Source organism: Calidris pugnax, unplaced genomic scaffold (genome assembly GCF_001431845.1).
Source record: "Calidris pugnax isolate Ruff unplaced genomic scaffold, ASM143184v1 scaffold2, whole genome shotgun sequence".
Classification (NCBI taxonomy): Eukaryota; Metazoa; Chordata; class Aves; order Charadriiformes; family Scolopacidae; genus Calidris; species Calidris pugnax.
The window spans coordinates 583,979-609,315 of NW_015090766.1; the positions used below are offsets into that span (position 1 = coordinate 583,979).

The 25,337-nt window shown below is 38.0% G+C and overlaps 1 protein-coding gene across 2 annotated transcripts; it reads right to left on the minus strand.

The window, feature by feature from the left end:
• Nucleotides 1-100: 100 nt before the first annotated feature.
• On the minus strand, nt 101-25,205 carry UBQLN1 (ubiquilin 1). 2 transcript variants are annotated; one of them, XM_014936629.1, is made up of 11 exons: nt 24,998-25,205; nt 13,830-13,981; nt 9,782-9,897; nt 8,667-8,929; nt 7,707-7,865; nt 6,807-7,050; nt 6,182-6,324; nt 5,202-5,285; nt 2,884-2,999; nt 2,394-2,562; nt 101-1,292 (listed from the first exon to the last, which is right to left on the minus strand). In XM_014936629.1, exons 1-11 carry the CDS (start codon nt 25,043-25,045, stop codon nt 1,140-1,142), a joined length of 1,647 nt encoding a protein of 548 aa, XP_014792115.1. In that variant the 5' UTR covers nt 25,046-25,205; the 3' UTR covers nt 101-1,139. The 2 variants fall into 2 exon arrangements, with proteins under 2 accessions (XP_014792115.1, XP_014792107.1); XM_014936621.1 differs by having other exon boundaries at nt 101-1,295.
• Nucleotides 25,206-25,337: the final 132 nt, after the last annotated feature.

The following is a 25,337-nucleotide window of genomic DNA, read 5'->3' on the forward strand; positions in this document are numbered from 1 at the left end:
GAGCTGGTGAACATTCACCGAGTTTACACGCAAATGCCAACTCTTAAGCCAGTCAGTCATCTTGAATTCTAGGTAATCATCAACTGCAAACACACTGACACAAGATGCTTAAAGATTTTTTAATTCATTTTTTTACCTGTGCACAAGAGAAGTAGCTACCAAAAACTCAAGAGATATACAGTATTTTTTACATGGTGGTTAAAAGTAATTAAGAGTATCACATGACCATGAAAGTAATGTTTCCAATTACAAATCCGAATACATGTTAGAACCTCAATGGAACAAGCCAAAAAGCCTCAGAAGCAGTTCCAGAGCACAAGGCAGTGCCCGTTTAATTTGCACAATGACAAAGGTAATTTACAGTTAAACTTTGTGAATATTGAGACAATGTTACAATGCAAGTTTCTGTACAGTTAGATGTAGAGATAACCAGAACAGTAATTCTAGTATATTTTAACTGAACTTGCTTAAGTATTTCTGCTGAGATGGTTACCAAAGATACTGGAAGATTCTACATCAAAACATGTCTTACAACTTTTCCCCTCGCCCCCTGGCTTTTTTGTTTTACTTATAATTTCATTCTATTGCAGTGTGTAAATCTCTAGAAATGAGCTGTCCCCATTGTATATACTGTGTTTATACTTTATACAAATTAAAGCAAAAAAAATGGTAGATTGCTCAAGTGGTATAAATCTTACAGCGTTTTGCTAGCAAAAAAAATACATGCCAAAATCACAATAAGCAGTATTGGTACCCACAAATTGTAGCTTCAATTAATTTGTCTCCTTTTTAATTTGTATTCTACATGAACATTAGCCTTCAGTAGTAATTTAAGTAGTAAATCAATTGGACAGCTGTAGGTCAGACAAAACCAGTCCACCCAACTGTGAAACTGATGTTGTTTCAAAAAAATCACAAATAATGCAGAACAAAAGAAGTGTGATGCATGCAACACAGTGAAAATGCGTTGATTCCCACTGTTTGAAGAAAACTACTGCACTCCACCTTAAAATGCATCAGACCAATTTTAGTTATAACAAGACAACCCCAAGAGTCAGAATGAAATAAAGCAAATATTTTAAAGATTTAAGAGCTGTTATCAAAAATAAATTACATTTTTTCAAGTTAAAGAAACACTGCTATGAAGGCTGAGAGCCAAGCAGCCTTTCGATAGCTGCATTGATGTCTCCTCCTGTTGCTATTAGCGCTTGTAGGTTTGCCTCACGATTCAGAAAGCCCATTGCACTCAGCTGCTCCAGCTGCTGCTGAAATCGAACCTCTGGATTTTGTAACTGCTGAGAAAAAAATTTTCAAACTGTAACTGCATAACACACGTTTAGCAAAGTATAAGATTTAAACATACTTGGTTCTGCACCACCCCTTGTCTCCACTAATTTTTGACTACATTTTTCAAGATCCTAAAACTATACTACAACATACATTCAACTCACAACTGAACTATTTTTTTAACAAGTCAGAGCAACTTCAAACTTCAAGAGTATCTACACTTACATGACATTCCTGAACTACAGGAGAAGCTGCTTGTTTGATAAAAAAGGATTAAAATTAAATTGAGAAATGTATGTCCCATGAAGAGCTAAAGATATGTGTATAGGTAATTTTTTTTTAAAAATGGAACAGAGTTCAACCTAGTAACGTGGAACAGCAAGGATTATAATGATGTCACTGTCAGCAATGGTGAATGCCATAGGCTATTTCTTTTTGCCCTTGACATAAAAATCACCTCTTTTTTAATGCTCAAAATATTTCTTGTCTAAAATTACCAAAATTCTAATTGTTAGGAATATTTGGACTAGGGCAAACTGACAGCTGTGCTGTATGGGATGATTCTGCTCATGCAAACTAATGGCAAAATTCCACATTATTTCAGCGATATGTCAGTTCAGAGGCATTTTTGAATCAGAACAATTATAGGAAAACAATACATTGGTGTAATACTGAGAAGTCACTTTTTGAAATCAGTAAGTTGAGTGTGGCTATTCCAAAGTGTGGGACAGAGGCTTACTCACAGCTAGAGAGTAACAGCCAGCAATACACCTAAAAAGCACAGAGGTAACGGTCTTCAAAACACCCAACATCTGACTTGTCAGCGAGTCTTATCACCTCACCTATCCAAACATTTCAGAAATTCAAGGGCATGAAGATGAGTGTATAAAAATCAACTGTTCAGAGGACACTTTTACTCAAATTTGATGTTTTTCCAGCGTGTACTTGCACAGCTGCAACAGCACTTTTAAGCCTGCTCTGCTCTTCTTTGACCAGAAGTATCCAGGGGGCTCTCCCCTCAACTATCAGCCTCCTTTCTAGTTGTCTACAATGAAAAAGCAAAACAAGAATGAAAAAAAAAATTAGAATATAGTGATATACTTTACCTGAGCATTTGCACCAGCAAGTGCCTGCAACATTTGCTGAACAAACTGCTGGTGACCAGGTTCAGCAGTTCCCGACGCTGGACTTGTATTTTCACTGGGAACAGAGCTAGGTACAGTGGACCCTGTAGGAACTCCAGTGTTTCCCAATCCACCTAAACCAGGATTAAATCTGCATAAATGACAGAAAGAAGAAATACATCACTTGACTAATAAATACTCGCTTTCCTCTTCTCATTTATTTAATTACTGAGTAAAAATCTTGTCAAAGAGTGAGTGACAATGTAAGTAATGTACTAAGACAAAGGCCAGAGTCATCACCGTTCAGAAGTGCGTAGCAGGCAAAAACATAACAGATTCTAAACAAGTTTAGAAGAACTAAAAAAGGCAGGAGGATGAGTCCTTAATAAAAGCTAGGCAAACCTCTACATGTAAAAAGAATGAACAACATAAAAGAAAACTTCTGCTCTAAAGATTTAAGACTGCTTCTTACCCTGGTATAAGCCCCGGTGCTTCTGTTGCTAGTGTTTGCAAGCCTTGCTGGATCTGTAGCAAAGCCTGCATTGCTCTAGGGTTTGACATAGCTGACAAAGTGTCAGGGTTCTGCATCTAAAAAAAAAAAAGGAGAGAAACTCTTAATTGCATGCAGATGTTCAAAGTTAATCTTTATCACTAGATGTTTTATAGACTCCAACAATTTCAAAACTTGTTTTTCAACTTTATATTTGAATATTCACATGAAATCCTTCAGGTATTTAATCTTTTTTGAGAAAACTCTCATAAGAGGTGATCAACAAACTCTCAACATATGGACAAAGTTTTTCAAATGAGAAGTACACAAGGGAAAAACATTTTTCACTGCCTCTTCCAGGAGACTTCATCATCTTTCAAAGCCATAGGACTATTAGTCCAACACCATTCTAGAATTAGTCTTTTGCATCATACTACTGGTAAGTAACAACGCTGAACACAATGAAACTTGACCAATAGATAACTAAGAAAAAAGTTATACAGTATTTCTTTTTCCTAGCTAAATTCAGCAGTTTGAGCATGGCTATTTGGAATGCTTTCCTATCTGTAGTACTCCCACAGCCTAGACAAATGCAAACAAATACACTGCAAATTTTGATTTTTTGATTCACACAGAAATACACAGAGTATGATCAAACTTCCTCTGAAGCAGAGTAGAATAGCAGAATAGATATGAAGAACTCTAGTCTGGAATACAGGTGCATAATAACTTACGCACAGCAAGTTGTTAATATTCTCTATTCACCTCTTGGATTTTTATATTCCTGATAGCTAACAGTCAGAAAATAACTTAAAATATAGCTGGCAAACTTTTCCCAGATTTTAAAGAGGAAAACATTTTGGGTTCTCCAAAGACAGCTGCTTCAATTACTTTAAGAAAATATTTAAATCATGACTTACTGTCTGATATTTGGAGTTGTTTTACAGCAATGGTGGCCCAACAATGCGCAGAACACCTGGGTGACCTGGATCTTGCCTCTATTAATGTTACTAATTCCAGCTGTTACATAGCAGCAATTCTTGTTAAGACTTGTATAAAAGCTGCAGACCGAGTTACTCACCGAGAAGTTTTCCTAGTTCTGCTGGGCAATTGCCCTTTATTGCAAAAGATACCTTCCATTATGCAGAGGAACATGACATAGTTTCTGTCACCCAGTCCCAGAATATAAATGCCCGGTAGATAAGCAAGGAAGTATCAGCTGTAGTATTGTCAAAATTATGAGACTACCCAAATATTTCTCCACGTTACTTCACCTGCTAAGGCTGCCGATCAGCACATCATCATAGTGAATACAGCAGAGAACTAGCTGTGCAGATAAATCCCAAGGTGGTACTGACAGGAGGAGATACCCAAAGGAAACAGAAACAATTCCTACTGTGTCTTCATTAACTACCTTTATTCACAGATTCCAAAACATACATCTGGGATCAGCTCTTCAGGTACTACTGAGTCATCACAAAGCAGCAGCTTTATGAAACACTACAGCCATTCATGTGGCTGAAGCAATTTAAACAGTTTCTTCTGAACACTGAACTTGCTACTGTGATTCACATGTGTGTTAATTATTTTACTCAAAACTGCCTGCGTGCAATCAGATCTTGCCAACACGTATTTACTCTAATTTGCAAGGAGTGCCTAATGATAGTACTCAGGCACTAGATTAAGTTTTCAAATCCTAACAAAAAAATAATCTTGCTTGCTCCTATTTAGGGAACACAATACTACCACACACTGTGGCAGCTAATACCCAGCAGATAGCTGGGCTGCAAGTACAATGCTGTTAAGAAAGGACGATGGTGGTAGGGCAGTCTTTACAGGCAAAAAAACTTCAGAACCCACTACTTTTGCATTAGCTCATGACTTTGGTCTTTCAAGGGATGCTGTTAAGATCTATTTACCCAAACACTTAATACAGCTTTTAAAAGGTATGAGAAAAGCATAGTGAAACTTTATTCTAGCAGTGGAAAAAGTACTAATCTTTTTAATTTGCAAAACAGATCATGTCACAAACAAGTGTTCTCTGGATGGTGCACAGTAAGAACAAGTACTCCCCCTAGCCCAAAAACCAAGAGCAAATTTAACCTGCTGTGCTAGCCACAGACAAAAATATCCACATTAAGCAAGAATTTATTTTTAAAGGAAAACCTGTCTTGGTGTTTAAAGCTAATGAGAATGTATTACAGAATCTAGTTTTTAGCCAAATCAGAGGAAGACCAGTTTACTGAAAATACTGCTCATTGACTTGCAGACATTTATTAACAGCTAGTATCTCATCTTACTTGCTGAAGGAAAGTAGGAAGTTGTTGTCTCATTTGTTCCTGAAGTTGAGGATTTCCAGCAAATAAAGGATTATTCAACATCATCTATGGGAAAAAAAAAAAAAAAACCAAACCAAAAAACAAACACTAACTTCAAAGACCAAGCAGTAAAAATCAAAAGAGGCTTTAAGACAACTACTTACATAGTAACAGTCTATGAAAACAACCTCAGACAATAATAATCATCTACTTCTCCTTTGGCCAAAGCCTGTTACGAACCACCACTCCAAACACACTGCAAAGATTTTTGGGGTGGTTTTTTGGGTTTTGGTGGTGTTGTTTTGGTCTTGTTCGGTACAGTTTTTAATCTTTTAAGTGAATGAACTGGTAGATGCTTGCCAAGACAACCTCATTTGTATTACAAGAAAATCCTTGTCTGCTCAGCCTCCACTAGAGATCTAAGTGACAGTTTCCGTGTAAACATCATCTGAAGTCAGGAGTATTTTCCAAGTGAGTATTTAATAGAGAAACAATAACGTTTTTTTAATGTCAGTTCAGGATTTGACTTTGAATATTATGCTTTAAATAAAATTTGCAAGCACTTCCATGATACCATTCATAAAACAGCATCTGCACTTTTACGGTGAGCATGGGTCACAAAAGAGAAGTTAAAATCAGAATAACACCTAGACCAACTCCCCTCTCTTCACTTCTCTCCTCACAATCTAGTGGAGGTATTTATTTACTGACGGATCTACCTTAATTTACAACCAAAGCATTTGTTTCATCCAACTGGTTGTTATGCTGGGTCACAAGTTCAGGACTGTACAAGCCATACTTACTTACAAGCCATACAAACTTACAAGTTATTTTACAAGCAGGCCTGGCATGATGTCCAACTACAAAGTGAAGAATCTCACTGCAGTGAATGCAAATATTTTTTAATTTATTTTTGTTTTACTTCAATGCACACAATACATTACTACACCAAATGCATTTACCTGTACTGCAAGATCAGGATTCTGGCTTAATGACTGCATCATGCTTCTCATATAGGGTGCAGACAACATATTCTGCATAAGTTGTGGGTTTTCTGTTATCTGCTGTAATAAGCTCTGCATTCCTGGTGTGTTGAACATACCAGCTTAAAAAAAAAATAGTATACGGCCACTTCAGTAAACATCCTAACTATCATGAGATGAATTAGACTACTTAAAATGAGGATATAACTACTTGGTTTCTAAGAGTTTTAGTTCTTGAAATAAACCTTAATATGGTTCTGCTTAAACAGATGCATCTACCCTAGAAGTTAAGACAGAGACTGTATCCAACAAGCAGTCCCATTAAGTAACTACTTTCTTAGCTGTTTGCCTCCAAACAGGAAAAACACTATCATTCGTCTAGAGACTCCCCACTTTTGCTATTTCAAGGCAATACACAAGTACTATTACCACTCCTAGTACACTTTTCACATTTGTTTTTCTACAGAGGACTTCGATAGTAGTCAAACGTTCTATGAAAGTAAATAGCAATTAAAGCATTGAATCAAAATCTTTCTAATTAAAGAATCATTTCAGTAAACTCCTAACTATGTGCCAATACACAGAATTGCAGTAAGAAACACACCTCCGGCTCCAGGTCCCAGATTTGGTAGAGTTGAGCTCTGTCCCGTACTGCCAGAGGTGCTGTTCCCAGCACTACTGCTGCCACCGCTCTCCGTGCTGGTGCTGGTACCCGTTGTGGAACTCTGTGAACTGGACTGGGGGGCCCAGGGATTTGGTAGAGGATCTCTATTTTCTGTACGAGACGGCTGACTGTCCCCTCCTGTTGATGCATTGCTTACTAAAGAAGCAAACGGGTTACCTCCAAACTACAGAGGATGGAAAGCAAACATGTATCATCTATTAAAGCCAAGCGTTTTTAAGTCTGCTACAAATAGCAAGTTTCCTTCCCAAAATCACACATGAAGATAAACGTTGATAGCTCTTGATCAGTTATACTCACCATCCTACAGTAACTAATCGTAAATATTCCGAAAAGACACCAACATGGAGAGACACCAGCACCTCCAAAAAAATTAAATCACATTTCTTTTTGAAAGCAGTGTTGCTACTACACTGGTATTTTGATCACAGGAAAATTGTATCTTGCATACTGTTTGCCAACTTCAAAACCTTTTTACTTCCCATCTTATGTTCCAAATTACTAAATATACCCTTAAAAAAATTTGCTGGAGCTCAGAATTTTAAGGCAAAGAATTAAAGGAATTCACATTTAGGTAATACAGAAATTCATTACCTTTAATATAGCTTCTCAAACACAAAAAGCAGTATCTGTAATGTAGTATCTTCAAGCTTAGAAGAGTACAGAACTTTTAAAGTTCTTTCTTCTCAAGAGGCCACATAGTGACTTCAAGCTTCAAGAAATGTTTTGTCAAGTACACATCTGGAAATTTACATTACTTACATGCTTTTATTTAAAAAAAAAAAAAAATTACTTTCAGTGGCATTTGCAATTTTTTCTCACCTGCTCCTGTGCTGCATTCAACATCGGCTCCTGAATATCTGTGTACATACGCCGCAAGGCATTGTATCCACCTGGTATACTTTCAAGGTTGCTCAAGGCTCGGTCTTGGTTTCTCATCATTTCCTGCATCATGGCAGGGTTTCTAGCAAGTTCTAGTGTCTAGGGAAGTGGAACGTTTAATCTGTATTAATAAGAAATCCATTCTAAAGTGAAAACGTCAGCATTTGGCAATATCTCAGTTACCACTATCTAACCCATTTCAAACTATGAATAAAGTCTAATCAAGATGTCAGGTTAGTGGGAGTCAACTGAATTAGTTATTTAGCCAGCATTCTACCACAACTGTAACTATGCTGGTTGGGCTAGGAAGGACTGACTAAACAGGAAGAATGTTGAATGAACTATTTTTTTCTTTCTTCACTTTTTCAACACTATATACTCCTACGATTTCTAACATTGTTACAGCGAGCCGTCTATAATATGAACATTAAAGTATCTACATTTTCAAAAGTATAAATTTGGGTTTTTTGATACATTCTTCTGCACAGCATATCTTACATACCATCTTATTTTAAAAGCACTCAGAAGTGTCCACAGTTAGACAAAATGAAAGTGTGTAGTATTGTGGAAAATTACTACTTTTGGAAAACTCATTGTTCGCTAGACTACAGAAGGTTTCACATGCACAGAGAGACATCCAACTCTAACCTCAGAAGACATTATTACACAGCTTTCAACGTCTTTCAAAACTATGCTGCAGATTTTCTGAATTATTGGTCTATTTCAGACATTAGCAACTAGAAATACAAGCACCAGTTGCCTACAGCAATCTTCTATGGATTTTCTAACAAGTCTAAATACTTCAAGAATCTTTAAGCACTCACGTAAGCATGTCCAATTACTGCTCTGTTGTTCACAGCTAGCCAAAGTTTAGGAACTTAGAGAGATCCTTCTACATACCTGTCTCATTATATCTGGATTATTCAGCATGTGACTGATTTCTGGATTTCTCTGTATCAGTTGCTGCATTTGAGGGTTAGCCATAATTAACTGCCTCATCAGGTCAGGATTTGAAAGCATGCTCTGAACAAAAGGATTTTCCATTATCTGAACCATCATTTCCGGGTTGGACATAAGTTGCCGTTGCATCTGACTTTGCAACTCTGAAAAGTTTGATGTATTTAAGCCCAGGCTACTGAGACCTGCCAAACCTCCAAGGCCACCTTCAAGAGGATGAAAAAAAGTGTAATTGAACTTTCAGCTTCTAATATACTTTCAAACACAACCAGGTTCTTTCTAAATACAAAATATTTGAACACAGCACACACTTCAAAATAATGAAAACCCCATCTTTGCAAGGCTGCTAAGGAATAGTTTGCTTCTTCAAGTAACAAGACACATAACTGGAAATCTAACAAACTGCGTCTGAAACATAACTTGTTACAATTCTAACAGCTTTTCTCCTTATTTTAGCTGTCCCATTCTACCTCTTCCCCACACCATGAAAACAAATTAAATGAAAAAGAGTGAACAAAAAGCTCTACTGTGATTACACAAAGATATAATATTTTTAAGCCAATAGATTGCAGCCTCTTTATTCATGAAAGAGAAGACTGATAATGGTGTCAGACTGGGAACCCGAGAAATAATGAACTGTAAGATTGGCAGCAATTTTGTTACTTCCGCCTCAGATCTTGGCTTCACATTACTGGCCCAACTTCATCAATACTGTCCTCACAGAAATTCAGATGCACTTTTAAGGAGCACAAGGACACTGGAAGAAGTTTCATTACCCATAGCACCAGAATGCAACACGAGTGGCACCATTCTACTGAAGGTGAAACAGCACAAGTCTGAAGTTCTGCATATAAAATTGAGGAGACAACCTTCTTCTGATAACTTACTGATCAGAAGCGTTATACAAGCAATACCATAGGTATCTATAATCAGTTTTTTGGGTAGTGTGTTTGTTTGGGTGCTTTTTAAAGTTCCGTCTACATTAGAATAAAGCTTCAGGGACAATTACCTGAATCCAAGAGAAGACACCCACCATGCTACCTAACAAATATTCTTACCCAAGCCAAAAGGGTTACTATTTGTTGAAGCTGGTGTTGAGGTACTACTGCTTGATGTTGATGTGGTAGCACTACTCCCAGTGGTGTTTGCTTGTTGAGCTGGGTGGTCTTGTGATCTAAAAAGCAAGTTTAAAAGTTGCAAGTTTAACATGTCAATTTAAATAAAGCCATTAAATACAATAGCGTGATACCTGAGAATCTTAATTTACATTTTGATTCTTTATCAAAAATCACCTATTATCTCCAGATGGCCTCCTGTATCAAATCTTTCTCAGATGTCTATAATGTCATCAGTTTTCCAGAATGGTAGTTTGAAACATTAAGAAAATGGATGGGTACCACTGCAGCCATTGCCACCTTCTCACTCTATTCTCAGGATGCCCACGAATGAATTGTTTCCTCTGCCCTTACCTTGCTTTAAGAATCCTTACCTTATTCCATTATACTCAAATACGACTGGTTACATGCCTGGGGCTTAAAGAAATAAAGCCTAGCAAGATTTAACGTCAGATTTATTTCATGACACATCTTTAATACGACACCTCACTGAACGTGAAATTCAGTTAACATCTTATTTCATTAGAAGACAAACATCAGAATCTAACTAAGCTTTAAGACTTCAAGAACAGGGTAAAAACGTAGTTATGCAAAGGTAAAATCAGCATAATTTAGCACAGGCACTAAAGGCTGCCCAAGTCATATACTCACCAAACCTTTCTACTGCACAGGCATAAACATGGGTGCTGCCATGTAGTAAAAAAGATCAAGGAACTGAGCTTGTGTAAAGCTAACCTGGCCTCTGTTCAAAAGAACAGAGGCTAGTTTGAAACCTAAATCAGTTCTCCAGTCTTGTTCAACAATCAAACTCACAAATGGTGCATTTGCAGAACTACAGCCTAAAATAACTTGTAGAAACTATTAATTCAGACCTCATAACAAAGAATTGAGGATCTGACAGTACATTAAATTTCATACTTCAGTTCATCTCAAGAGTACCTTTCAGCTATAGTAAAATTCTGTATTTGTTTCGCTAAAGCAAATACCAAAAAAACCCAAATGAACCAATGAAAAAACCCTAAACAAACCCAAAACCAAACCCCATAAGCCTAAGAGATGCCTTAGGTCCAGAGGCTTCCCTGAGGTTTCTAAGAGTTGTCTGACTCCAGGCTATAAATATCAGCCACCAAAACCAGACAGAAACCAAAAGAACAATGAAAATACTTTGCACACTTTGTAAGTTCTTCCATCAAATCATCAACACTAGCTTCTAAGTACCCCATCACCTGGTATACCCTGCTGATTCGACTAGCTTTCTCATAAATAGGTAAATAAAATATGTCATGAAGCTGTACGATGCCATGGAACCAAATCACCTCATCTAAGTTCTTACTGATGTTCTGGGTGTGGAGGAGAAACGAATTCGGGTCCACAAGACATAATAGTTCTTCTAAAACTTAAGTCCATAGTGATTCCTATGAATTTGGTTTTGAATATTTCAATTTGCATTCCTTTCTTGTTTACTTTCAGGTCTATCAAAAACCATACAGATTCTGTTGAATGAAAACCTGTTCTAGAGGAAACCTTCCAGTCAGACGCTAACTTTCCAGGAGTGTGAATATGAACACCTGGATACTTGGCTTTGACATAAGCTGCCCTGACAAGGCATTTGGTGAAACTCTGGGTTCCCATTTACAGCAACTGCACACCTTCAAGATGACTACTGTTAGCTAAGCAGCAGTAACTCCAATGAGGAAGATTATAGACTGTATAATTATAGACAGTGCATCTTCTGCTGAAGATATCTGGTTTCCTTTGGTGTAGAAAACACATAAATCTTTCCTGCTTAAGCAAAAGGAAATATTAAGCATAAAATACTACTTGGTTTTTCAACTGAGAAACAATTTTGAGAACCAACTGAAAAGAATGGTTCTTAAAGCAGGAGAGAAAAGTAAACAAGACTGAAAACCTGCAGTTCACAGAGGTGTTATGGAAATTGGGAGCATAAACTTTCAAGATAATGGTGCGACTGTCAAGTCTGTCAGCTCATGTCTTTGAGTGAGTGAAATTCCTATAAAGTGCACATCATGTTTTATACCCACTTCACCATTACGTTTCCTCCTCTTGCTTGTGAGTAAATTATAGGAATTGTGTGTTCAGAAATTCAATGCATCTTCACTGCCCATTGCTAATCACTCATTATTGTTTAGAAAAGATCATCTTCAGATCTAGCTTTAGAAAAGAACTTTTGTTTATTCAGATATATGGTGACAACAGTTAATAGAAAAGTAAATGGCATAGTGTAAAGTGGTTGGGAGCAATCTAATCTTGATGCTCATGGCCAAAAATCAGCACTTGCCAGGCCATGCCTGCAGGGATTAAGTCTTGCCTTTTGGGTCAAGCATAAAATCCTGGTATTTTCGTAAAAAGAACACTGAGATATTTGAGGACAATGTTATACCTTCTCAAAGGTGATTATCATTGTGCTGGCAATTCTCTTTAGCAGGTCTTAGGAGCATATTTATTTGCGCAAAGCTAGTAGATGAAAACAGCACTGCCTCATTTGAAGGCAGTAGGGTAGATACATGCAAGAGGTCCACAGTTTTTTGTTAGTACTTCCTTGTCTGAGACATGATTAAAACAATCTGAAGATAATGGTAATATGCTCTTCTAAAGTTATTCAAAAAAAGTGGGAGAGAGAGGAGACATGGAATGCAATGCTGATAGGACCAATGCAGACACACCAAATAATGTGGTGTTGTGCATGGGTACTCCTTTGGTCAAAGGCAAAAGTGCAAGGAGGTACAAGAGACTGGTACCTGTATTTCAGTACCTGTAGTTTTTGTATTCCAAATGAACCCATGAACCCTCTGAAGACTGCTCAAGTTAAAAGCATCCTGCTATCACTAGTTATGAAGCCTCTGCCACACCGCACATAAAAAAAGCAGAAGTGATGACAACAGCAGAATACTAGTTTAGATGCATGGTGCACAAAATTGCAAGATTAGCTAATACCGTATCCAGGATAGGAGGGCTATCAGGCCTAAATTTCAGGCTACGGAGGCACAGGGCAGGGAATGGAGTCCTCTACCAGTGCAAACAAAAGTGTTTCAGAGACAAGACTCCAGCATGTCAGCATGGAATTGAAGGTATCAATTTCAACAGTGCCTACAGGTGCCTACACTTAATGCTCATACTACTAACCTCAACAGGTGCCTAAATTTAATGCTAACGTTGCTAACAGGCCTTTGTGACTTGGTGAGGCCTGGAAAGGGAAAGTATATGTCTTTTCTCTCTGAAGTTCCATGCTCTTTCGTTTATAATCTCACAGGAGGAGATCTTCGCCACAAACAGGAACAACTTCAGCAGAAAAAGAGAAAGAACACTTTAAGTCTAGAACACAAACATGCTATTGATTATGCAAGCTAGATTAAATTAAGGGATACATTAACCTATTTGCTGAAAGGGTTTTGAAGTTGAGCCTTTTTCTTAAGAGCACTTCCTGGGATGCAATGGGCAGATGACACAGCTCAACTGATCCATCTTTCTCACGGCCATTTTAAAGTTGCCTCACCAAAACAAACCGATCAACAAACAAAATCTTAAAATCCAAGTCTTTCTTTTCATCCATATAAATTAGTTGCAATAAAACAGTTGTCTCATAACATTTTTTTTTTTACTTGTTTTACCAAAACAGTGAGTAAGGATTCACTTAAAGTTTTCACACGTGAAAAGAAAAGCTACACAGTGTATCTTTATGGATGGTAAGAGCCGATCTCTAAGAACTAAGCTGGTATCTACCTAAAAGCACAGCCAGCACTCAGCACTAAAAGCAAAAACGTTAAGTAAAAAAAAGCAAGAGACTTGCATTTAGAAATATGAATTCATTAAAATACAAGATAAATCAAAGATCTGTACCAGCTGTGACGAAGGAGCTGATTGAAGTGGTTTAGTTGAATCTAGGTTTTATCCAACAGAAAGCTGTCGCAAAGAATTCAGGGCATTTTTACTTCTGAGAGATAAATAAAAGATCACTTATCAGTAAGGTTACCTGTTTTGTGTTTTGATAACCAGGTGAACAGTGAGTCCATCGTGAATTCCATGTTGAGTCAAAGTATCTTGATCTTTTAAAATTTTTCCAGCAAATATCAACACAAGTTGATCAGTGTGTGACTTGAAACGCTTAGAGATTTCTTCCTTGAACTAAACAAAAAAAGTTAATATTATACATTTATGTAATTGAATACTGAACTATAAATTCTTAAATTATATTAGTACAAGCTATTTTGTTTATATTTAATGTATTACCCCACTTGCACTGCACATTCTGCTTTACACAATCTAGAAATAGTTTAATAAAGTTTTCTGAACTTTTTTGATCCATAGGAAGATGGGAAATAGTTATTTCTTTTCCGTACAATAAAATTCAGATGAGTTTCACATCTAGATCACTAGTAAGACTACTGTGGCTTCCATGACAATACACATATACTAGCACTCATAGTAGTATATAGATACTATATATACAAAAAATACATATTATAGTGTGTATATATATACTACATATGCCCTATATTTATAAGTACTATATAAGTAGTATATACACATATATATGCTGTAAAGTATGTATATAATTATACAGTAGTAAGTATACACTGAAATATATATACACACAAGCCAATGAAGCCATCCATTGCTCAAAGACCAAGGATGCAACGTCACAAGTACAATAAATCTGTCTAGACATTTGGTGGAACTGAACAGTGGAGTATTCTCTCAGACATATTTTTGCTGCCTTACATGTGTCAAAACCAAAACATGTCAAAACTGGCATCCCTTTCCACAAAGGCAAAGACAGAGCCCAGGTGGCTCTGCCTTCTCAATCAACACATGACATAGCTACATCTAATATGTTTGCAGCCCTGGGCATGGTGAATAGCCACATTCTTCAGCCAACCAGGAAATCATACCTTCATTAAAACAACTGTATACCTTCCTGCCTTCCTAGCCAATAATAATCAGATTATGCTTTGACTGAGCTCTGACTGAGATTTATTATTCTCTAGAAAAACACTCTCACCAAAAGCAAAAAAACTCACAAAACTTAAAAAGGAACATAACCAAGAAAAATTGTGACGACTTGGTTATAAAAGTCAGATAAATTTATTCAACAAGACTACTCAATAGGCTAAGTATTTTTAAAAGAATCCCAGGCAGATAGGAAGTCCTCAGAAGTTAACGTTTTAAAATTAAGCTGACCATTCTATTTTAAAAAACACCCTAAACATCCTAGGGAATTCCTGCTTTATATAAGAAAATAAAACATTACTCTTGCAGTTAGTTATTAATAATTACATTTTATAATAGGCCGGACTAAAAAAGTAAAATCCCACTGTATTACGCTTTGAAGGTTTGTCTCTAATTGAAATAGTTTATAGTATCAGAAGAGAAAAAAGATTGAAAATGAGATTTTGAAGTAAAAAGTCTCTGTGTTTGGGTAGGAACTTGGCCTTGGTTAGTTAAAAGTCTGCTCACACAGTTAGTTGCACTTCCAGTTCTTGGAGAAACAACTTTTAAGACAGCTTTTATACTGACAATATTTAGACTTCTGAGTACTCTAAAAAGTCCATACCTTCACCCAAAGTGGGTTACTTACGCAAATTATTCCCAACGTGTTTATCTAGTCTGTTCTCTGAGGTCCCAGTAACTGTTTTCCAAGAAACCTACACCAGTGTTTCACTATCCTTTTTCATTGTTGCCCTGCCCACAACGGACAACACAAACAGATTGTTGTTCTCCTTAGAATAAAGGGTTGCAGTAAGGTTAATCTTTCCTTGAGGGTTGTTTTCTAATCCAATCATTCCCAGCACTCTTTGGATTTTCAAATCCAATTACAATGTTTTGCAAGAGTGGGGCTCAAACTGGCCAAAATAGTCCACACCAGTTCTTATCTACACTTAGTGGAACAACAGGATAAATGCCACACTCTGCAAGCTATATTCTTACTTTTAAGAAAAAATGAGAAATCCATGTGTGAAAACATTTGTGTAAGAGTGCTGACTTATTTAACAGCTATTAACTCTAGCCCCTTTTCTGCAAAGCAAGTATTCAGGCAGCTGCTTCCAATTCTGCATTCTTCTGGTCAATTATTCTTAATACATGTTCCAAAGTAACATAAAACCAGCAGAAATACTCACAATCTGTACAATGCTAATGCATAAGATTAAAGAACTGCCACACAGTGCCAAAACAAAGAGTAATGTAATTTACCCAAACTCATTTATTATTGCGTTTTCTATAACATGTTCTGACAGTGAGATCTACAACTTCTCATCAGAACGCTGATGCTGCAGTATAACAGCATTCATAGAAATGTAGAATATCTCAAGTCGGAAGGGACCCATAAGGATCATTGACTCCAACTCCCTGCTCGTTGCAAAAATACCTAATACTAAATCATCTAACTCAAAGCATTGTCCAGAAGCTCCTTGAACTCTGACAGGCTTGGTGCCATGACCTCTTCTCTGGGGAGCCTCTTCCAGTGACCAACCACCCTCTCAGTGTAGAACCTTTTCATAATGTCCAATCTGAACTTCCCCTCATGCAGCTTCATTCCATTTCCTCATGTCCTGTCAGTGGTCACCAGAGAGAGGAGATTGGAACCTCCCTCTCCACTGCTCACCTTGAGGAAGCTGTAGATTGCAATGAAGGCACCCCTCAGCCTTCTCTTCTCCAATCTGAACAAACCAAGTGACCTCAGCCAGTGCTTCCAAGTCTTGCCCTTAAGATATTCACTCTCTTGGTCACCGTCCTCTGAACACACTCAAATTGTCTGATAACCTGCTTCAAATTGCTTTATCTTTAAAAAAGCCCTGTTCCACATTTCTAAAAGCTGCTATTTACTCAAAAGGTCAGGGAAACAAAACACCATTTATAGAACATAAACAAACAGTATCTAATATTACTAGTATGTAGGCATCAAAAGCTATACACGTTCTTTTCCCTATTTGCATGTAATGCAATTTAGATGCTCTACAAAAGCAACACTACAGTAAGACATGAAAGCAACAGCCAAGACTCCCAAAACAGCCTCTACAGCAACATAGATGAATGGTCCAAATGCACAATAAATCTCTTTACAGCCACAATAATAAAATTGTCACCAATTTTGGCTGAGGCACATTTCCATTAAAAGCCTAACCAAAATGCAAAAAAAGAGCTCTATCTCTTCATCAGCTTCACTTGCGTTCCGTGCAAACTTGGGACTTCTGAAATGACAGGGTATAAGAAGGACCAAGCCCTCTGTTTGACACTTCATTCACAGAAGACTACATGAAACCAAGCAGGTTATTTTGCAAACAAAACCAAAAGCAGGAGAAGTTCAAAGTATCACTACCTGGAAATGATGGGCATTTCTGTCCAATTCTCTTGCACTGACTCTTCCTGTTTATTAACATGTAACATAGCAAGAAATGGTTTCACTTGATTTGCTTTACTGTTCTAAAATACAAGTTTTACTTCGTTGTGATAGTACTAGGCATTGTGATATTACAAGGGTGTTCAGTTATATCTGAGCATAAAAAGGAACTTGAAGTTTTAAACATAATGTTTCACCGCACCTAACACCTAACACATAAACTATACCCCACTAGTAACTGAATACAATAAAAATAATGTAAAATTATGTCAGTTTTAGACATAACTGTTAGACAAATAAATGGAGAGAAGCACAACAAGAATCAGACTGAAACACAAGACTCATAACTAGACAGAGGCCTGCTTCCCAAGAGAGAAACAGAGAAAGCATTCTTAACCAGAGCAAATTAATTTAAGGTCACAGCCTCCTCAAAGCATAGCAAGTTATAATTTTGACATGAATTAGAGCAAATCTAAAGCTAGCCTTGTTTAAACACCTTGTCCACATTACCTTTTTACGTCAAGTTAATTTGTTTCTATCAGCTTTTTTTTTTTTTTTAGGAAAAGAACAGTGTAACTTTTTCACATTGTAAGCAAGAAGTGCTGGTGTGCTGCTAAAAAGATGTGAATGTTTTCAATCTCAATTTCCATGCCAAATATCCTCATATTCACACAACTTAAAAAAATTCAGCACAATATTCCACTAAGACATCTCCGCTTTTTTTGTTCCACGTTAGCACAAAGAAAGGCTCCCCAAAGCAAGTTAAGGACTTCTATTGCACCTCCTCAACTTGATTGCCTCAGAACTTTTTTGCAAGTTACGGGTGGACACCAAGGTATTGATGCCCAGTTAACAAATGCATACTCCTACCTGAATTAGTTAAAGTAAACATTTTGTCACTGAATAAAGCAAATGTCTGAATACCCATGGAGAAGAACAACTGACACAAATAGAGTCTGTCACTTTGCAAAGCAGATCCATACTTTAAACATTAACCTATTAACATGACCTGCTTTGACAGGGGGGTTGGACTAGATGATCTCCAGAGGTCCCTTCCAACCCTCTATCATTCTATGATATCATTCTGTGATTCAACCATCTGACAAGCTGATCTAGGAAGGGCCTAGTAAAAAGTTATTCCAGGCAAAATAAAAATCTTAACTTGTAAACTGTCCTTCAATATGTTACCACCATATAGTGATTCAAAAGCTTCTGCTGATTCACTCTGCGACATCAAAACAGCAACTGTAATAACATAACTACCCATTTATATAATAAATGTTATGAAAAAAGAATAAAAAGAGTATTTTCCATTTATTTGTCTTCCTTTCTCAAATCCTCTACATTTAAAAATTAAATTCCAGTAACAGTCTGAAAGAGGCCTCTGGGAATTAACATCCAATTCCCACTGAAAAGTAACAGAAAATGCGCCCCTAAAAACTGCAACTGCTTTGAAAATACTAAGCTACAACTTTATCTAGATGACAATAAAAAAGCAAAGTTGCTGATTCTTCCCACACCAAGCTGAGCTTTGAACGCAGTAGTAGCAAAGGTTTGCATCGAGAGGGTTGAACTGCAGTTTACGTTCCCAGCAGTCCCTCAAACAGTTCTACTACAAAGGAAGACTTTCAAATCACATTACCTTGTTCAGCATTGCCGTTTCAAAACACACCCATGACCATTTAAACTTTCAATTGCTCCTCCTATTAACATAGACAGCTAACCATATTAGGTGGACTCCAGCCTCTCTTACACCCATGGCCAGCAGTTTCAACAGAGGCTAACTTTGATGATCTCTAGCTTTTCTTTTATACAACAGAATTAATGGCTACAGGTCTTCTTGACGCAAGAAACAGGGAAACAAACACACTCATGGCAATACAACCTCTGATAGCTGTGGTGTCCTTTTCCAGTGAATCACACCTGGTAATCTCACGACTGTGAACTTAAGCGAGTCAGCAAAAACAAGGTTTCATTGCACAATTCTTGGACACTATACAAGAAGGGGGACAAGAACTTGCGGTTTTGCAGGAAAGCACTTTTGGCCCACAGTTTGCAGTAGATAAAGTGTAGAAAGCACACCCAAAATTAGGCTTCTACATAAATTTAGTCTGTCTTTCATGACTCAGAGCTACTATCTTCCTATGCTCCTGTCAATGACCCATGACAATCTGACAATCAAATTATTTCCTCAAAGTTCTGTAACCAAACCAACCTCCTAAAGAAACTCATCTCAAGAAACAAATTCAGATTCTTGATGATCTTACAAGGCTAGTAGCCCATAAAGGAAAACCACAGCAGTGCAACCTAGTGGGAAGGGCTCAGGATTCCTGTTCTAGCTGTTGCTATCTCTTCCTTCAGGCACCCTTCAGCAAGCCACTCCACTCCTCCATGCTTTGACTTAGGAGAAGTGGTTAGCAATACTTCCTTTCTCCATAAAAGCACTTCGCAATCTACTGGTGGGCTGTGTTGTACTTGTAACAGAACTAGCCCATTCTCTAACAAGTCACTAAGACAGCAAAAGGGCATAAAAAGATTAAGTGTAAAATGGGGTTCTTGTGGTAGAGCTCCTTTTTGAGACTCTACCCTATGCTTTCTTTTTCACAAGATGACAGAAGATGCTTTACCCTTCAGTTTAATTGTGAGGAGCTTGGGCAACATCCATTTTTCCTGAGGAGACACTGACTTGTGAGTTACTGCCAATAGAAGAACTTCTCATATGAACTTCTAGGTAAGCAAAAATTGCTTAAATTGTTTGGCTTTAGCAAGTTTTAAATTTGGGGTGTAGTTCACTCATCTAAATGACAGACATAATGGCTAACACTCTTTCTAGCCTGTCAGTGGAAGTGAACAATTAAACCCATCAACAAGAAGTCTAAATTAAAGCATTTTTCTCCACGTCACTATGTAATCCCCAGTTCTTAAGATTTTTGACCTAACCCTACTCCCAGACAGTGACACTCCTTGTATAGCCAAGGTTTGAAGTCACTAAATTGAGAAGTTGACTGGACTCTAAAATAAATATGTAGAATGTCTTACCATGACACCTCTACCACAGCTGTTCATTCATTAGGGTTTTCTCTGCTGTTGGCCATTTTAAACTGTACATGGGACAATCTTTAAAAATTCTGTGACATCCCTGATCTGTAACTGAGGGTGAGGGACGCTAGCAAAACAAACCCACAGGAAATCACAGGAGTAAGGAAGGCCCAATTTGACATAGATAAAGTTTTAAGAGGATTAAAAAATTGAAATATCAAAATGAACCTCAGAAAATCACTTACATGTAAAACACTTTACAGGATTATTTAAATAGGTATTCTTATTTTACTACATCTGCCAGCCATTCAGCAGAAAATACTTGCTAAGTACCATGGTTAGATAATTGATAATTTAAAGTTACATCTAAGCCCACTGTCAGGAAAGTCAATATAACTTCTTTTACAGGTTTTTAGTCTACCAAATAGCCATCTACCATTGCTCTAAAACAATTTTATTCAAGTTGCCAAAATAAGTTAAAAAATACCTTAAGAAACACAAATAAACAGACTATATTGCAAGGCAGACTCCATAAAGTCACACAAATACATTTCAATGCAGACACCAGACAATGCAAAACCTAGTGTTGAACAACTAAACAATTCATGTACTCAAGTGCCTTGGGTGCCAACAGAAAGCTAAATTATAATCCTGGAAAAGAAGAACAAACTGGACTCCATTATACAGTTTCAATCTCTTTTGGGTGTACTATTCAGTAAACCCTGGACTATAGCAAAACACTGAGACAGAACCAGATTAAATTGAAGGAACTGAAATTTAACTATTCTAATGAAATAAACATTACATAAAGTACTGAAAGCATACACAAGTCAGGAAAGATGCTGCACTAGCAAATCACCCAGTATTGCCCTTACCATCTACACCTGCTTGATCTTCATAAGAGGAATACTACCAGCTTGCCATTGCGAGAACCAGCCTCAAATCTGAAATCCTGGATTTCAGTTTCAACCATAAACTGGACTCAATTTATTATCAGAGAACACAACTTCATGAGATCTCCATTTGACAAAACTCAGAATCTCAACCCAGTATATACATTTACACATATAATTCAGTAGGTCAGGGGTTTTTATTTATAATTTAGTGTAGTACAGAAAGCACAATATTTATGTTTTTGCTTAGTTTAAAAACATACTATAAAATGTTAAGTATGCTATAACTGAAAACTGTACTCCACACTGAAGAGCAACTCCATGAAAAGGTTGAAGGAAAAGAAAAAAACCAAACCAAACCAAAAGAACCAAATCTGTTTTCTGTGGAACTAAACTCAATTTCACTAACTTTTTCAGACAGACATTACTCTGAAATTTTCAGACAATCACGGGACTGACAATAATTCTCTGCAAGAACTGCAAGCTTCTGGAATTATTAGTGCTATATCTGCTTTTTGTTGGCCTACCAGTTAAACATATACAGCAAGCATGTTATTCAGTTGCAAAGTTCACAGAATACACAACTTGGTATACAGCAGTCTGCATACATACTGGGCAGACAGTAACTCTGAACCAGTTACAATAAACCCTTGAACACTGCAGATTTCAACACTGGGCATTAGAAGAAGCATGCCATCAAGTCTCAGCAACATTTAACTCTTCTAAAATTCTCTTATGGTGTAAAGAGTTTAAAAGATAAAACTGCTTTTGCATGCAACTGGTTCCAACACCACATCACTCAAACAACTGAAGTAATTCACCAAGACGTTAAGACATGAGTTGTCCATAAGAGCTTACCTCCTCTTTGTCTACAGTCTTTACCAAAGCATATTGTTAAATCAACTCTGCTAAGCAAGAAACTGCAAAGGCTGTATTGCCATGAACTCGGAAAACAAACAGAAGGGAAAAAAAAGCCAAAAGACAAACAGTGTTACTGAGCTAAAGTATCAGCACTGTCAAGGGCAGCTAAAGTCAGCAAGCTTATAGGTATTCATCTTTACTCACCAGGTGTTCACGAAGTCTTTGCACAGAGCAAGATCACTAAGTATCATACCCAGACAAGAAAGCAAATATTCGGTCCTTGCCCTAATACTGTGTTCAGCACAATCAAATACATTCCACAGGAAAAAAGACAAACGCGTGGCACTTGCAATCAACTCACCTACCAGAGTGGCTTTCAACTTGAAGGTTATTTTCCATTCCAGCCTGCTTACTTGCTGTTCTAGCTGTACAACACAGGATCAACAGTAACAAATCCTGCGCTGCTGAAGTCTTCCAACATAGGGAAAAATCCTCCTGGACTTAGGACAGTTGCAAACCTGGTTTACATTACCGGAGCAACATAAAATATGCTTTGTGTAGCCCCAAGTTTGTCCCTGATGACCAAAAATATTTAACCTAAAAATCCAGATTTTCATTTTGGCAGTATTCCGAAACGACCGCAAACGAACAACAAATCAACTCATTAAGTCATAATATTAGCTACAGAAACATACAATGGAATGACCTTTATTTTGCTGTATGAGTTTAGGGTTGTTCAGGTTTTCTAAAACCTGCAAATACGGCGGGCATTGCTGGCCCACCTATGCCAACAGCACAAACTGCTTCCGGATCCCAGAAGCAGTTGAACAGATGTTGAACCTGTTCTGTACTCGAGATTAACCTATTTTCAAGGCTGGCTCTAGAAACATCACATCTACTGTTGGTGCATATTATTAACACCACCTCATTTTTACAGTTTAAGAAAAACAGCCAATAGTAGTCACAGTACAGGGACAGCGATTTTCTAGCTATGATATTGTTTGGGACTCCAAGCAAATGGTCAACCCACAGGGGCAACCTTGCTTCACAGGAATCAAGATATAACTGCAGATCTGATCTGTTAGCAGCAGCTCCAAGAGAGACATTATTAAGAGTTTAAGATACTGTGGACAACAGAGATGTTTTAAGCAGTGTGTTCTATTAATTACCTAAACTTGCAAGGCTGCTTTCAGTAAAAATTCACATTCTTGCTAGGTTGTGTAAGTGTTTCAGTTTTTTAAGATAATTGCTTCTTCGAAAACCTGGCAGCCCCACTGGCATTCGCGTTTGAAACAATCTTGTTGAAGTCAAATAGATTACAAAATGCACATCATAACTAAATCTGTTCATAATTCATGAAGTACCCGAACTAACTGCAGACTGCTTTTCAGAACAAATGTGATCCTCAGGTTACATACAACATGTGAATCTCTCTTTCAAAAAACCAAACCAAACCCCTACAAACCTGCAAAGACTTTTACAAAAACTGCATTGATGCTGCTCACAATCTATAGAGAACAGAGAAGTGAAAAGCACCCCTTTCAGACTGAGATTGCTGGGAAAGCAGTGGACAGTATTAAAAAGCAAACACAGTCATTTTACCTTTGGGAGAAATGCCTAGATTAAGCTTGCAGAGAGAGTAGCTGATAGCACACAATACTGCAGCTGCAAAAGAGCAGTGAAGACAAGAGAGTACTCTCACCCCTCTGGCAACTGGAGACAAGATCTCAATGAAACTTATGTCTGGGATACCCGAAAGCCAAATGCTGACATAGAAAGCCCTGAACCTAAAACAGACCTGTTACAGTTTTAGAAAACCTGTAACAATTCATTGTCGTTCAGACAATTATTCTATCACCTGATGATCTCTCCCCACCCGGGAAGGGGAGTTAGGGGAAACATGAGGGTTGAAATATAAATGTGAAAAAAATGTGAAATCAAACCGAGTTGCCTCATTCAGAGACATTTCAGTGAGAGTTTCAGAGACATTCTATAGAAAATGAAGTAAGCTCGAGTCTCCTTCAGGGATTTTCACTTTCTGGAGTACTTTAGCACAGCAGTGTCTACATCTTTCACAAACAGGAGACCCTGGGTTTATAGAGCCTCTACCTTAACACTTACACCTTTTCTCCAATTTGTAGGTTTCTAATCTAAATAAATGAAGTTTCAGTCAATACTTGCATGGAAAACCTCCAAGAAAAACGTAAGAGTTGCAGGATGAGTCAGTAAGTGTCACTGCATCTGTTGAGCCAAAGGCACAACGGAGCACAGACTTTCACAAGAACACAAAAAAGACCCTCATAATAATTCAGAGTTATCTGAAAGTACTGCCAGGCAAAGTACCATATCAACAGCTAGCACATTTAAATACAGCAGAAGGTGCACTTTATTTGTACTGCAAAATTTACACACACAGTCTAAGGATGCGACTTCCCTAAAATGAAGACATCTTCAGGAAAAAGCTTAGGGAAAGTTTGTTCAGCCTTGAGCAAAGGCTTAGGGGAAAGCTTATCACCAGGGGAAAGCTTATCGCCGTGTTCCAGTATTTAAAGGGTGGCTACAGAGAAGACGGGAGACTCCCTTTTTACGAGGTGTCAGACAGAAAAGATGAGGAGTAAGGGGTACAAGTTACTCCTGGGGAGATTCCGATTGGACACAACAGGAAAATGTTTCACAACGAAAACAACCAGCCATTGGAATTATCTGCCCCAGGAAGTGGTTGCTTCCCCATCATTGGACACTTTTAAGATTCAGCTGGAGAGGGTGCTGGGCCATCTTGTCTAGACTGTGCTGTTGCCAAGTAAGGTTGGACCAGATGTCCCTTCCCAACCTGGTATCCTAAGACCAGATAACCTACTGGCTGTTTTTAAAGTCAGTTTTAGATGAAGACAACCACTGGCAATAGAGAGCTGCGAGGCAGGCGACTGCATACGTTTTCTAGTCATGCTAGTTAGCCGGCCAGGCCAGCCTCCTACTTGCAGACTGAGTCAGCTCAACAGGACAACTCACAGTTAGAAACCGAGCTGCATCCAACTCCTGGGCCGGCTCTGCCACCATTGCAACAGGGAGGAGAGAAGCCGGGGAGGAGGAGAGGAAGCGGGAGGTTCCTTCACTACCCCCACTAGCTTCAGATGACAGCAGTCCTCTCCTGGGCCGGGACGGGCCCTGGTACTCGCCCAACAGCTCCCGGGCGATCAGGAGCTGCTTTGTCACCGGGGAGGGCCCTCGCCCTGCAGCGCCAGAGGCGGGAACCCTGGGCCTGGGCTCTTCTCCCGGGCCGCGCTCCAGCCGGCTCCGGGCCCTTCACCCCAACTCGGCTACTCCCGTCAGGTCCCCCCCGCCCTCCCCC

Bases quoted from the DNA above. Each gene is read 5' to 3' on its own strand.
- UBQLN1 (XM_014936621.1), bottom strand. From the start codon at position 25,045: ATGGTGGCAGAGCCGGCCCAGGAGTTGGATGCAGCTCGGTTTCTAACT. The intron at 13,982-24,997 runs GTGAGTTGTCCT...TTTTTTGTTTAG, and splicing joins ATGCAGCTCGGTTTCTAACT to TTCAAGGAAGAAATCTCTAA. The intron at 7,051-7,706 runs GTGAGAAAAAAT...CATCCTCTGTAG, and splicing joins TGAATGCAGCACAGGAGCAG to TTTGGAGGTAACCCGTTTGC.